The 16,626-nt window shown below is 33.1% G+C and overlaps 2 protein-coding genes across 2 annotated transcripts in view; one reads left to right on the top strand and one right to left on the bottom strand.

Annotated features, from left to right (window-relative positions):
• LOC144445925 (uncharacterized) overlaps positions 1–1,251 on the bottom strand; it is a 40,477-nt gene extending 39,226 nt beyond the window's left edge. The window contains exons 1-2 of the mRNA XM_078135571.1: positions 1,073–1,251; positions 901–915 (exon numbers count right to left, since the gene is read on the bottom strand). Coding sequence (XP_077991697.1) covers positions 901–915; positions 1,073–1,251 — 194 coding nt within the window. The remainder of the gene's footprint in view (positions 1–900; positions 916–1,072) is intronic.
• A 341-nt stretch (positions 1,252–1,592) lies between these two features.
• LOC144453412 (mitochondrial 2-oxodicarboxylate carrier-like) lies at positions 1,593–12,060 on the top strand. The gene is made up of 8 exons (XM_078144699.1): positions 1,593–1,662; positions 2,286–2,334; positions 3,581–3,664; positions 4,705–4,834; positions 9,566–9,673; positions 10,266–10,430; positions 11,383–11,564; positions 11,946–12,060. Exons 1-8 carry the CDS (start codon positions 1,605–1,607, stop codon positions 12,058–12,060), a joined length of 891 nt encoding a protein of 296 aa, XP_078000825.1. The 5' UTR covers positions 1,593–1,604.
• Positions 12,061–16,626: the final 4,566 nt, after the last annotated feature.

Genomic DNA, 16,626 nt, shown 5'->3' with positions numbered 1-16,626 from the left:
GATGTCTTTCTACTTTTCCTGTTATAATATATGCTAAATAAATGCATACTTTATGCACAAATATTTCAATAACTATATAACACTCATCAGGGTCAAGTTTAATTTAAAATAAAATAAAATAAAACTTTTATTTATAATATATATATATTATCAAATGGGATATCCAAAATACTAAAACTTAATTCTGAAATGTGTGGGTGGATATTTGACAATTTATTGCACTCCTAAGCCTCCAGACACAGGTATCTACACAGGCTGTAATTTTTATACCTAGTATCTGTAGAGCATTGAGTCATACCCTATGATGATTGTAAGCATATGTACTGAAAAAGTTACACCTCAAAGACAACATGACAAATTATCCCTACATATGCAAATTATGTTATAAATAGTTAAAAATTACATACTTAGTCACAGCTGTTGTATGTACAAGTCCCTGACAATATCAAAATGCATCACTGCCATCAGTGTATATTTTATCATTAAATATTTCACATCGCGGGCGTAAAAACTGTATGGGGCAAAATGACACCCTGCGAAAAGCCCAAACTCACGATTTTGGAATTGCTGCAAATAAAACGATCAAATAGCGCCATGCAAATGACAACAACAACCAACACAGTGTTTTGTGTACATAACGGTGTAGTGGAGATATAGCTTGTGTTTAGGAAAGAGCAAAATAAACGATATAGCGTGAAGAGCAGTGCTTTCATTTTTTTAAAGAGGATACACGAAGAAAGAGTGGATAGTGCTACAGAGCTGAGTTTGGCACAAACTGCGGGCCACACACTAACTAACCTGTACAGCAACACAACAAGTGGAATGCAGAATGCCGACAGCTACCAACTAAAAAACCTGCAGCATAAAATTAACATATAACGAATAAAGGACAGGACATACCTTTCCCTTTTCTCCCTGATAAGAAGGAAATCAAAAAGGTTTGCACGGGTAAAAAAGAATGAAAAGCGCATTAGGCAAACAGTAGGAAATTAAAGGGCACCCACGAATACTTTGTCGCAATGTTTGATCCTATCGGATGCAATAAGATTTGTACGGTCGCCCGACAACTTACTTTTCGTACAATCGTTTCCTGAGACCATCGATAGTTTCCTTGGTTTCGTCTACTTTTGCATGAATTTTTTCAATTCGCCTTTGTTCTGACCGAGGTAGCATGTCTGTTCTTGGGCTTCGCCGAGGAGTTGGTTTGTTTTTGTGGTCGGTACGCTCTCTTGGCGTCTGTTGCTCCGCCATTTTCGACGTTTAGCTTGGGGAGATGTTGCATTATGGGTAAAGTAATACCCGCTGAACTCGACTGGTGTTTACAGTTCTGAGTCATAAAACCAGTTGTGATCAGGCACAACACTGTAAGAAGACTTGATTCTAAAACAAATGAGATTTGTTGTTCTTTTTTGAAAAAAAAAGAGGAATGGCAGGTAAAGTGACAAGATATGTAAATGAGGGACATTTGATGACCTATAACCTCTGAACGTCCTCGTCCTATATCAATCACGTGGCCGGCTGATCTTGCGATCAGACTCACGAAAAAATAACAAGTAATCCTCATCATTGGTGATGCCTTGATCGTCGGAATATCGTGCGACAGAATGACACAGAGCAAAGCAAAACAAGCCGCCCAGCAGCTAGCTGCGGGCGGACTCGCAGGTACGTACGTACACAGCTGTGAAACGGATCGGCAGAGCATGATCATGAACAGAGTATAGCCCCCGTAATGTAGTTCATATAGTCTCAGAAAGCATGAAGGTAATATAGGAGAGACCCTAATAAATCTATGGTAAAAGCAAGTTATTACTGTGTCCTATACATGATGTACATGTGTTCGTTGTGAGAAATCTGAAATCCGTAATATTCGTAAAGTTGTTGTCATTTTGAATTTTATGGGTCGGATTAGCTGCAATAATTGTAGTGTTTTGCTGCGATTTTGAGGGTTTTTTCATCTGTTTTGGCGACTTTTTAAGTTTTGGTGTTTAACCCGCACCTAACGTTTAGGTAAAAACGACCGTAAAAAGTCGCCAAAACGGACGAAAAAACCCTCAAAACCGCAGCCAAACGCTACAATTATTGCAGCTGGGGTAGGGTATGACAATGCAATTATTCAGACCTTGGTAACTACAAGACGGGGTCACAAATATATGTCAGTTATTAAAAAGTTGTATATCAAGGGTCGTGATCTAAATAAATCAGCCCAGAGTCAATATTTTAATATGTTACTTCTATAACTAAAGGATTGCAAAAAATATTTTATTATTTTACACTTAATCTAATAGGGATGGTAGAAGTAAGTCTTATGCATCCACTGGACTTGGTGAAAACAAGGTAAGTCTTTTCTCATGTTTTGTGAGGTTTTACTAGTTAAACAATCAGGGTGGCATTTAGGGATATTATTGAAGAGAGTGCCATGTTTCAATCCCAGGTCATCACATTAGGGTTATCTTAATAAGGATTACATGGGAATCGCTCTTTGATTCTGATCTGGACAAACTTTTCCTCTAGATCTGCGAAACAACTATTTTTATACCAAGATGTTAATCCTAATTATTATTTAGATTCAGTTCATAAATGGAAAAAAAAGTGAAATAGAACTAAAATGAATATAGATATTCAATGACGTACTTCTAACAAAAGGCAATAGACAAAAGAATAACTTTTAAAAATGCATAACAATTTTATCATATGTATATCAGGAATTGATTTGTACAGTCAAACTGTGTAAATGCAATTAATCACTGCATGGTAGTCACAAGTAATCAAACTGTTTATGTATAGTGACATTTCAATATATGGACAAGCAGTAGCTGCATGTACAGACTAGATTTGTGTTGACACACTGATTACTTGTGTTTAACCAATTTATTTGTATATCACTTTCTGTGCCTACACATTTTATGCAGCTTTAGTTTTTTTTTATTTTTGTTTTTGAGTTACAAACTTGACAGATTGTGTTGTTTCATATTTCACATTATCTTTTCAAGAAGGAAAATATAAAAAATTTGTTTTTAAATTATACATCTCAAATGAATACTGATACCCATTTCTCTATCCATATTACCACCTTTTATTGTCTTGTTAGCAATATGTTCTTCATTTAGTCCATGAAGGTATACCTCCATGATCAGTCCAAAGACAACTGACATCATATTGTTCAATCATTAGCATATGAATTAACCATAGTTAACATCAAAGACTAAACTTTAATTAATGTTTTCTATATGAAAAAAATGCTGCAAGTGTCTGGTCTGAAGTTGGTTCCTGGAGACTATAAATTTTGTGCATAATTGAGTCTTGTGTATTATGTGTTTGTATCTGATTTATGTATGGTAGTTTCTGAATTCTAGTATCATCAATGTGTATGGTATAATATAGGGCATATAGTCACAAAACTTATAACAGAAATGTTACATGTGAAAACACAATTTCCTAGCTAAATTAACAATATTTCATACAATTAAAAGTTTAGTCAAGGATCAAATTTTTAAATGTGCATGTATCAATTGAATATTTGTATTTTCTTCATCTACACATATCTGCAATTTTACTGTCTACTATATTGATTTATGGATAGATTTCAAGTTCAACGTGGTGCAGATGATCCCCATAGGTATAAATCACTGGCTGATTGTTTTAGAAGAATTTACAGAAGTGAGGGGTAAGATTTTATATTTTTAAATGATTTTGGGATGCAGTTAGAGTGTGATATCACTTAGTAATCTTACTATTCGCTTAAACTGCAACAAAAATAGTAGTTGAAAAGAGAAAAAAACTTCTGAAAATAGGGATGGTAGAAGTAAGTCTTATGCATCCATTGGACTTGGTGAAAACAAGGTAAGTCTTTTCTCAAGTTTTGTGACTGTGAGGTTTTACTAGTTATACAATCAGGGTGGCATTTAGGGATATTATTGAAGAGAGTGCAGGTCTCAGTTACAGCTATTTGAGCTTTGATAACATAAATGTGATTAAGTCAAATACTAGTATATCTTCATTTTCTAAGTCTTCTACACTATGACCCTTACACTATGACCCTTACACCATGCCCTTTACTGTTTCATGAGTAGGACAATCATAGAATTTGTTAATCAAGAATTTTGACACAACAATGTGAATTTGTCATTGATCGTCAATGAATGAAAAGTCAAAAACTTGCAAATTGTACTGTGAACTACATACACTATAAATTATGCACTTATGTGTAATTTATTTCAGAGATTTGTTGTAGTTGACTGTTACATGTAATGGTAAACCAGGAATATATGGGGTTTTGAGAAATTTTGATATGATATACATATTTCTATGGTTGAACCTTTCTTTGAGTGTTTGGTCATGTGAAAATATTGATATACAAAGAACAGTTCAAAAGCTAAGATAATTAGCGTTATTGAGTGGAACCATTTTATGCAAAACGTTACAGTTTGAGTCTTTTGCTGAGTTTACTATTCTTTGAGATTGTCATAATAACCTATATCAAAAGATATTGGATGTATAGTTGACAGAATGTTAAATAATAACAGTTATGTGAAAAATAAATTGTATAAAACTTCAAAGTAACGCTTTGAAAACTAAGAAAACCAGTGGAAGAATCAAATGTACATGTACTCATATACAAAAATACAGTTTGATTCAATCACAGAAGTGAAATATTCATATTGTACTACCTTTAAAAAAATGTAAAATTTTCTTTTTTGTGGACAGATTGTTATCCTTTTACAAAGGTATACTTCCACCACTTATGGCAGAGACACCGAAGAGAGCTGTTAAATTTTTCACTTTTGAACAGTATAAAAAGATGTTTTTATTTGGTTCCCCGACACCAACGGTCTTGGTAAGTATAACTTGAGATTATTAATTATTATTATTATTGACTTTATTCAACCTCGATAAATTGTTTAGCCATCATATCTAAAACTCTTCTTACAGAATGTCGAGGAATTTATTTTGCAACCAAAATTGATTGATTGAAAATCATTTTAAAATGGTAGCCTTTGTTTACTTGAATGTTTTTTTTCTTCAAATTATTGTGTAGAACCTTGAAAATAGAATGAACTACTGAACTGCAAAATCACCACACTCATATGGCATATGGCAGATTTTTGGGTTTCGTGTGAAATTCATCTTAATTTTTGACAACATATATCATTGTGTTCCCCATCATCTGAGCAATTAAAAAATATATGTTGGCAATTTTTATTTCAATATTAAGGGTAATTTTTGCAGCAATTTCATAAATGATGTAAAATCATGGTTTTTCTGTATATTGATGGCAAATTAAAATATGTGAACTGTACGATTGCTTTATATCTGTATAAATGTACTTTATGGGCATCCTGTAGACGATAAACTTGTAGACTGTTGTATAATTTTGCATTTTAATCACAATATTATAAATTCTGGCTTATTTATTTGCATATCATTTGCATATTATGTATGATGCTTCAGGTTTATTTTTTATCGGTTCGTCTGTGCAAGTAAAAGTCTGTCATGTTGTAACATAACATTTGAGTGTAAGCTTATATAATGCAACGTAATAGTCTGTCTGGTCCTAAAAATAAACTTTCAGTGTATAGATTATATTTTGACTTTTGGGCAAAAAATCGCCAACACACATGACAATACAACAAAACATATACTAGTACACGACATTCAAATCTGCAATGAATACTTACAACAGATGTGATCGTGGAGTTTGTAGTTTAGCAACTCCGCTTGTGTACGATCCTTTTCGAAATCTCTTGAACTGATTTTGAAATCTAAACGACAGAAGTCGCTTGTTATCAAGTGTACATACACACATTAAAAATATTTAAATTATATAAAAATATATTAAAAATAGTTTTAATATGTATCTACACATGTAGTATTGAATGCTGGACAGGTACATTCTACACAGGATATAGAGTCCAAGTTTAGGTCTACACAAAATTTGAAATTTTACCTCAATATTAGCATACAAGTTACATAAATTGGACCTCCTGCAAATATTAGATAGAAAAGAAACACCACTCAGTAAAACACATTTTAGAAACCTTCAGAATGTTTCACCCCCACTTTTGACCAATTGAGATACATTCTAGAGCAATGGAAAAAGTCAATATGGCAGCTACTTTAGAACGTTTTTGTTATTTGTTCTGTATTCAGTTCTCCCTCTATTTTTGTAGAAATATCATGTTAAAAAGTAAATGAATCATTGTTAAAGGCATTTCATGAGTGCTCATTAATTTCCCACTTTGCAATGGTGTCAAAATGAGATAGACTTAGTCATCAAGTTGGCATGTGACTACTTATTCCCAGCAATAAAGGTTATTTGTGTATGAGAATTACCAAAAGATGTAGAAGGGTACATTCCATGTTGTTTATGTTGAGGATTTGAATGTCAGATTTTATTTGAGTAATAAAACACTTGGAATGATGGCTAACAATGCAATAAAAATTGATTTAAGATACTATTTTCTGGTGGGTTGGTGGTTGGGGTTGGGTGGTACATTAGAATGTGTCTCTGCTGTTACTTTCAACCTTTATTCATGACTGACCAAGAGGAAGTTCGTTGCGTAATCGAATATAAGAGTGCCTTCATGCTGAATAACTAAACTAAATATGTATATATTCATGTTGTTCCTTTGAAATATTAGAAAAGATATTTTTCAGATACTGAATTTATCATCTTTATTTTATGCTACATTGTCCTTTATCCTGTTTTATTGTAGAATTTCGATGAAATAACGTAATCAAATGTAACAGCGGAGAACACATCTATTCATATTGTTCCCTTGAATTGACATGTAACTCCAACCAAATAGCTATACTAGTAGAAACGTAGACAATGCATACGACGCAATGGCGTGAGTGAGAGACTAGACAGTAGTTTTGAATAAAAATAATTGGGTCTATTCACTCGAATACATAACTTTGTATAGTAACGATTCAATTGATACTATGCTATTGATCAAAAATATGTTTATATCAGATTTAAACTGAATGCCTTCAATAAAGGCAAAATTTTAGATTGCTGTTCCTTCACGCCTTGTCGAAAGAAAAATTCTGCGCTACCAGACATGATATTGCATATCCATTAGTTACTACATCAATAAATAAAACGTAGCTTTGGAACTTATTGTTCATATCCTCTTCTGTAAAAGTTGAGTTTGGTGTATTTTTAACCCGCTGTAACTTTCACTAGAGTCCACCATTTTAAATATCACTATACGAAAAGTCATATTTGACCATGTCTTTCTACCGGGGTAAATCTTTAGCAGAGGGTGTGTAAATGTGGTGAGTATGAGACGAAGTGACACCTTTGACTTAATTCACCCCCGGTGACCTCTCCCCTGGGGGCTGTGAACAGTCAAAAGTGTCACTTTGTCTCGTACTATCCCTTGACAGAGATGGTAGTTAGGTGGGTCACAGGTATGGTAAAGGTTGGGTAAAGGTGGGTAAATTTGACTTTTCGTATAGTTAACCTCAACTGAATCTCTTCTTTCGTGCCAGTAAAATCAATTTAATACTAGACAATAATTTTGAAAAAAAAATAATCAGGTCTACCACTCAAGTAGTTGTTTTGTCAACTATTTTTGTCCTTGTTACCACGTCTAACCTACCTAAGAGTACCCATTCATTCTCATTCAGGCTACCAGCCTACCATCCACAGACACCACCACACAATCTAGGTTAGTGTAATCTGTTCACCTTAAGCTTATGAGATTCGCCAAGTTTTATTACAAAAGGGCGATGGATATATTCACTTGTTTCAAAGATGGTAGACTGTAATTTGCTAGTTAAATTTCAGTAATTGTACGTGTATTAATGGCTTACAGCTCGAGATAGTTTTAGTGGAGATTCGACTAACCCTGGGCTTCGCATCACCGTTTCATAGCTGACCCCACCGGCTACCTGTTCCGAATATATGCATGAACCGTTTATTGTTTCGATACTGAGAGGTATGACATGTAAATATATACATGTACTAGTATACAATGATATTTTCTCTATTTTATCGATTAAGTATTATATCTATTGAGATCAGAAGTGCATATTTTTAATCAGCTCACACATCCATATAACACCAGAGGATGAGTGCATTCTTAAGATCTATCATCTAGCGTAATTACTGAAAATCACTAATTATGCAAATAACTCATTAAAATTACAAGCTATACGGTATTATCAAACTTTATGACACATGCACTTTGTTATCATTAATGTATGTACTAAATTACTTCGATTCATAATCATATTTTAACATTCTGAATGACTTAGAAATGGCAAGTAAAGTCAGAAGGAACATTAGAACTGTTTGTTTTATTGAATTTGCCCAAATTTCAGCGATAAAAAATAATTTTCATTCACTCATGGTTTTCCTAACCCTGCCATATAGGGCGTCGATTTAAATTTTTTTCATCTAATTGAAGACATTTAGGGTCATTTGGGTCATGAGAAACAATTAAGGCTGCCCTCACATATACCTACCAATTATTGTTATCTTTACAATATACATAATATTCTGACTGTTGCTATGGACATGGTCTTGTTGATAGGCATATTTCATACATGTTTTGATATTTTTTTGGCCTGACTAACCAAAAATGTTGTTATCTTTGCAAAATATACTGGCATTGTTGGCTGTTGCTAAGACCATATCAATGGAAGTTGACTATAATCACATGGATTCATGGGTTTTCATTGCCTAACCAATGGTTAAGAATAGGGTCTTGGGGCCACATTTTATTTTTAGCCCCCTAAGACTAATTTTGAAGATAAAAATTGTCAACATGTATTTTTTTATATGTGGTCCTATAATGAACGTAACCATATATGTTTCATAAAATTAACATGCATTTCACACGAAAACCCATATGCCCCTGCACTAATTTGGTGGCATTCTATTAAGTGATACATTCTGACTGTGGTGGTGTTTTACTGAGTGATACACTCTGACCATTGGTAACACTCTAGTAAGTGATACACTGTGACCATTGGTGTTGTAGAGAATGCCACCTATGAGAGGAATATGCCAAAGCACTTGAACTTTGGTCTGGGTCAGGGGGTTACAGAAATCAGCATCTGATGATATTATATTTTTGTTGGTTTTCATCCAAGTTTTATTGCAAACTGTATATGATAGACTAAAAGACTGGAAGTTCTAAGAAACTGACTGTACTTCGTTTTTTTTTTTTTTAATTAATGCCCGAGGTTCAGCTGATAGTTATAGCTTTACATTGAAAAAATGAAAGAAAATGAAACAAAGATAAAAAATTACAAACAGAAATAGACATGCTGATGGAGAGATATGAAAGGGAGACATAAATGATTGGATATATATATATATATATATATATATATATATATATATATATATATATATATATATATATATATATATATATATATATATATATATATTATATGTATTGATAGACGGACAGAAAAAGAATGAGCAGTTACAAATTTATGGTGAAATAATTGTCAGTCATGTGTGCATAATTGACTAAATTTCACCATTTGCAAATCTTGAGGATTTGTCATTAACATTGTTATTTAATTTTTTGAAAACCCTTATCAGACTTTCACATTAGCCGGACTTTGTGCAGGTTTGACGGAAGGTCTTGTTATCAATCCTTTTGAAGTTGTCAAGGTGAAGTTACAGACTGAAAGGCAGTCATATTCAGAGGTGAGTTAAAGCAGCCTGAATTCACAAAATGTCAGTCATCAAGCCATCGGAAAACTATTACTGTATATTACATTTGTTATAAGATTGAAGAATTCTTAATAAAAAATGACTGGACAAGTCCATATTATCTCAATCTTTAATCTGCGGTAAATGGGAACAAAATATCTCCAACTAGTTTTAACCTCAGCAACCTCTGTCAAGAAGATTGGTTTAACTTTTGTTGTGAGTTTTCAAACTTTACTCAATGTATAAAAAGAGTAAACATTTCACGAATGTTTAGTAAACCTCTTCTTCTTCAACAACCTTTCAAAGTGCAGATCTTAGATCTACTATAATTTACAAGACTGTAGTTGGCCATTGGAGACAATTTGGGATTTGGAATGAGATTTACTTGTATTCAAGCAGCTGCTAACAGCTTAGAAGTTAACCTAGGGCTTGTACCCCTGTTTATCTTGTTCGGAAAGAAAACTAATTTTGATAGCAGCAAAATATTACATAGTCACAAAACCGGAGATGATATATTGTACCTACATGTAAATTTCCTGAAACTCTTTTATGGAAAGCTTTCATAAGTTGTATGTTTTGCTTGCAGCAAAGAAGTGCATATGCAACAGCAAGACTTATTGTCCGAGAGAGAGGCATAGGCTTGAATGGACTCTATTTAGGAATTACAGCAACGCTTGGAAGACATGGAGTATTCAATTGTCTATATTTCAGTTTCTATCATAACGTTAAAGGATGGCTACCCAGTGCAGAGGTATGTGCTGTCTCTAGAAATCTTATTTTTTTTTTTTTAAATTTATATCTTTCAATGCAGTTACAAATTGTCTACTATTTACTGATTTTAGCTTTGTGGAAATTTATTTTGTCCTAAAATTTTACCTTTTTTTTTACAATAGAGTTCAAAATACAGTGAAAACCTGGCAGAACATTGTTATACTTAAAGTACAATATTTTGTTAAAAGAAAATCACATTTATACCAAATTTTACCAGATGCTTGATCGATTCATCTAATCAGCTGAATTATGGCTGCTAGTCTGCTCAGATAAAATTTTATAGTCAGAGTAAAAACATCTAAAACAATCATTTTATCAAGATAACCGAGACTACATGTAGACTTGAAGGACTAGTGCTACAATGCTATTTGCTATCCTAACTGACATTTTGATTTTAATTTTCACTGTCCCTTTCTCGTCTACGATCTGTGTTCTCGAATGGCATTCCTGTATAAAGCGTGATTGGTCAAATATGTAAGAAGACATATTTAAATCATGCCATCAGGTCACATGATGAATCCATAATTAAGTGTTGTCATGGAAATGTGACCTTTCAACTTCACTCAGATCATTACGTATGTTGTATTCTATTCAAATATATGCTAATGCTTTGCACATGTTATGTGTTTTATGGGGCGTGTTTTCTAGACCAGTGGAACACAGCTATGATTGTAGATTAGAAACAGACAGGGAAATTCAAAATCAAAATGTCAGTTAGGATAGCAAATATCGTAGTAGCACTAGTCCTACAGGTAGGCTAAAGGTAGCATACTATTACAATTTCCTTATTGCTAGTCTCCTTCATTTTATTTTGGTGACAAAAAGTGTTAGGATACACAGTGGTTTTCAGTCTTGCCACACAGGGCAAGAAGAGAAAGTCTCACAAAATTTTTTTTTTTTTTGACAGTATATTCATTCTTATTTTTCTGCAGGATCCGAAATTAGAATTTGCCAGGAAATTTACAATAGGTCTTATAGCAGGAACACTGGCATCCATTGTAAATATCCCATTTGATGTTGCAAAGAGTCGTATCCAGGGCCCACAACCTGTCCCAGGACAAATCAAATATAAAACATGTTTTGCTACCATGGCAACAGTTTACAGGGAAGAAGGGTAAGGAATTTTGTTTTTTCAAGAAAGGTTGCAAACAAATAAAGGTTAGTTTAAATTTAGAGGTTAACAAAATAATTATATTTTTGGAAAAGAGAAATTTGAAGACTATTTTATGATACTTCTGTTTTTGTATGACCCTCAAAATGATAGTTCAGTTAAAACTAAAAACTTGACATGGTTTAAAAACAAGGTTCACCATTTTGAAATTTTTTTCCTGAATTGCCAATGTTTGAAACATTATTACACTAGAGCCAAAATATCAAGGTAAGTTTCACGACCAGAAAAAACTAAAAGTATTACCCCTCTCATTTATTGTGTCATTAAACTCAGCGATCAATATATTTTTGTTTTTTGACAATCCAAACTTTGTTTCTTTTCAAGGTATTTTGCCCTGTATAAAGGACTTGTGCCAAAGATTATGCGACTTGGTCCTGGTGGTGCTATCATGCTGTTGGTCTTTGAGTATGCGTATGAATGGCTACAGAAGAACACTTAACAATAGGTTGAATTAGTCTCAGTATTTCTCTTAGGAATTCTAGTTGCTATGACAACTACACTATTTGTTTGGGAAACCCATGCCTGTGTTTTGACATAATCTGAAATTTCATAATTTTAATGATATCCCCTGTGAAGTGTCAGTGTCTTTAAACTTTCTATTTTTAGTTCAGAAAGCTATTTTTTGAAAACATTCATTGAATTACATTCTATTTTAGATTTATTTTTAGTCATGTCTCCTCAAAAAATTACACAATTTTTGGTCATTGTTATAGCCAGCCAAGGCGATCTTTGTAAAATCCAATTAAGATGATCATTGTTACTGCCAATCAGGATGGTCATTGTTACAGCCAATCAGGATGATTGTTGTTGCAGCCAATCAGGATGATTGTTGTTACAGCCAATCAGGATGATTGTTGTTACAGCCAATCAGGATGATTGTTGTTGCAGCCAATCAGGATGATTGTTGTTACATACAATCAAGATGTTCCTTATAACATCATACCAAGATGATATATTTGACAGCCAATCAAGATCATTTTTATAACTACCAATCAGGAAGTTCGTTGTTTATCCAATCAAGATGATTTAAATGATAGCTCATCAAGTTTACCTTGATAACAACCAATGAGAATGATGTTTGTTGCAACCAACCAACCAACCAACCAATCAAGATAAAAAACCCAATCAGGATGAAGTGATAGTCAGTACACCTTTATGCTGATTTCAACAAATTTAGTGATTGGTGTGAAAATATCACCTTACTTATTTTGTTTGTCCAAATTAAAGAAATTGGGATGTTTTTTATCATATATAAGAGTAAAATACTATGAGGTTATTACCCGATATCATTCATTTACTGTATCACCGTGAGCGTTGTTTGACATGAGTCGTTAGATGAGTGTCACATTGCCAAAATGACACGAATAGTGATACAATGAACAAAGAGGTGATATCGGGTTATAACTGATTTATCATATACCTATGCCCAGGAATTAAAGAGAATACACGAAAAACAAAAAGAGCAGAGACTGCTAGGGCTATAGGGTTTTGTGAAATACATGACTCTATTGTCAGGTGACATTCATGTGCACATAGTCTGCTGACCGTATCAACCTGCTTTGGTGAAATGTTTAAATGATCATCAGCTTTCATCAGATTTCGGAGTAAAATTATAGAATCATAATTATTTCAAAATACAACTTTGGTAGTAGTCTAGATTCTCTAAAAGTTTCAGAAAATATTTTAAAGTGTTAATAAACCTAGATGGTCGACTGCGACCATAACTTTTGTAGTATGTTAGTGTGGTACAATGTAGCATATACATAGTGGATAGCCTACAGTCACATTGGAGATACTGTTGTGAAATGAATGTACCTGTACAATGTGATGAATTTTTAATTGAATGTACCATTGTAAATAGTATCATTTGGGTATGGATGTTATCGTCAAATATTTCCCTGTTTTGAAAGATACCTGAGTTTTGTGGTGATATGCGATAACATCAACATCGAACATTGACCGCCATTTTGTTTGTGTATGTTTGGAATTGCTGTATCTTGTCCAGTCAGAAAGTCGGTTTTTGATGATGTCTGACATGAACATCATGACATTAATATCAGAAGTCATATTTCATGTTTAACATGATCAAGAATGATTAATCTGGGCATAGGTATATGGTGATAAGTAATAATCATAAGAAATAATTATCAGTTTTAGGGGTAATCAATTTATATGTGCTTTTCCTATGAATTGTGCCCTCTATGGCAAAACAGAGCAGTATACAAATGTTATTCTATGACCTGAAATATTGTATTTATTTACAAGTTATGATCACAGTAGACACCTGACAATTTACTAGTTAGGTCACAGCTCTACTTAAATAGTAGGGCATCAGTGAAGTACACAGTTTTATCAGTTACCAATGTGAGCACAGCTTTATTTTGTTAGTAGGGAATCAGTGCAGTGTGTCATTTTCCAGATACTCACAGTCAACATAATGTATAAAGAAATTTCACATGGCCTTAAACATGCATTGTTAAAATTGTACATTGCAAAACTGTTGGAACTTGCCAAAAATACCTCAACTTCTGGCAGAAACTGTTGGGAAAAAGGCAAATATTCTTGCCTTTATTTTGGTCACAGAGAAGCTTACAAACAGCGCCACCAAGAGGCTAAACTAAATATTACCTTTTCTTTTGGAATAACAAGCACAAAGTGTATTTGTAAGTTATTGAATCAGAAGAAGAATATTAGCTGAAAGCAGTATTCATATCCTAATGTGTATAATGAAAAAAGTGTAACTATGAAACCTAATATTTGAGATCCAATTTTAGTTACCAAAAATATAATAACGATATTTGGGATGCAAATATACAAAAACGGAGAAAGATATTTTAAATATTGTGTATGGTAGAAGTGAAGATGGTTTATATTTGTAATACATATCAGGGACCAAGGAAACAGTGACAATTTATATTCTGATCGTGGAATTAATGAAATTGAAGGGGAAATCCATTACAACCAAAACACATCATGTATGAACTTTGTATAAAGCCTTAACAGCATATTAATGTCTTCGTGTGATTTACTGCATCAAAACATACTGGTATCGTTTTAACCAGTATTTCTTCACCAGAGAAATGTCACCAAGTACAAGTTTAAATTGTGCAATTAGTGCCTGTTGTTGTTTCCAGGTGGTTTTATTGTAGAATGGGGAAATTTTGGAATGCAACATTTTATAGAGTTTGATAAATTTCTATTGTAGATTTTTATAAGAAAGTGTTGTTGATATAATAAATAGAACTACAAACATAAACAAATTGCATTGGATTTCCTCAGGTTTCTTGATAAAAGAAAGGAACACATATATGCAATTATTTGTTGCTGTGAAAGTTTGTGTTTTTCATAGTGTTAATTTTTCCTTCAATGTAAAATACTACGCAGCACTGTGTTCAACATTACTTAGCTTTGCCATTTATTACAGTTAGTTTCAGTTTATTGTTCTTTTTGCTGTAAAAGTTTTTGCCCTATATTTTTTTTCCTGTTTCTCATTACCCAACTGACCCAAATTTTCAGCTCCAACATCAAAATATTTTTAAAAAAAATGATTTTCTTAATATTTTGTAGAACAGCACTGATGGGATCAGCATATCATGAGCAAGTCTTAACAAAAACACCTCTAGGAATGTTCTCACTAAATCAGACTGATCTGCCCAGTAGTTTTGGAGTTTAAGCTTTTTGACCATAAATCACATTTTTTTACCCAAATCACACACCAGTGGTAATAAGATCATTTTCATTTGAACAATTTCCCAACTAGACACCCAAAGGTAATATACCCACCAAATATCATTGCAATCGGTCCAGTGATTTTGACTTTAAATTGTTTACACACACACGTGCACACGCATGCACACACTCATGCACGCGTGCACACACACCCATTGGGCTCACACACAGACAAAACATGACATAACCTCCCCTACGGGAGGTAATAAAGACATGCTTTCTCCAACGCTACATTTAGCAACTGTTCTCGATGGCAGACTATATCTTAGCTACAACCATGCCAATCCTTCAATTTTAAATTGAATCGCTTTCAATGTTTTAAAAAGAACTGAAAAGGTGAAGAAAAAAAGTGATTACATATCTATGAGTACCAGTACTACTACTTTTTAGTCTTGGTGACAGAAATTTTTGATGGTATTTCTTTGTGCATCTAACACGGGATGTCAAACAGTTGTAGACAAAGTAAACAGTATGGAGTTACTAATTATCATTGTTGTTTTAAAACAAGTAAAATAAACATAGAATAAATGTGTCATTACACTTTCGATTCCAAAAAAAATTAAATATAAAACTACAAAAAAATTATTAAACGCTATAAATTAACGTGTATCATTATTTTGGACGCATTATCAGTTTAGCAAACATTTTGGTTTCATTATTTTCAGCCGAGGATTTTAACATTCATTGTCATACATTTGCCAGATTCCTTTTAAATATGTGATTTTATTATTATATAATATTAAGTCCCTTCACTTGTAATTATAATCATAATAGCAATAACAATAATAGACACTTAGGATATCCAATACAAGTACCAATGCCAGTTTTATTACCAAATGTAAACACACAATTATTAATGACACTGAGTGTCCTAATATTCTGTTACAAAAAATGGGTAAATCAATTTTGAAAAATCTGTAGTGTATATGCAGTAACATTTAACTATTGAGTCTCTGGTTCGAGGTCCACAAGTATCACAATTAACTTCATGACACATGTTTGAAAAGTGTTAGTGGTATGAGTGACTACATTTAAGTTAAAAATCATAAAAAATAATACATTCAATGTTATTTCAGTCATAAAATGAGATTCGGCGACTTTAATTCTTTAAAAAACCACTGCCTTAATTTTGAGGTCGACACGGTCATAGATTCTGTCCTTCAATCACTCGACATTTCAATAAGCAAGGTCAGCTTCAAACAAAGCACCTTTACTGCATTCCAGCTTATGTTTCGTATATTAAAGTGTTTCAGGAATAGTGCTAATGATATACGAG

Source organism: Glandiceps talaboti, chromosome 2 (genome assembly GCF_964340395.1).
Source record: "Glandiceps talaboti chromosome 2, keGlaTala1.1, whole genome shotgun sequence".
NCBI lineage: Eukaryota > Metazoa > Hemichordata > Enteropneusta > Spengelidae > Glandiceps > Glandiceps talaboti.
Note: the sequence above shows the minus strand (reverse complement) of the source record. Positions and strands in the feature narration are given on the sequence as shown.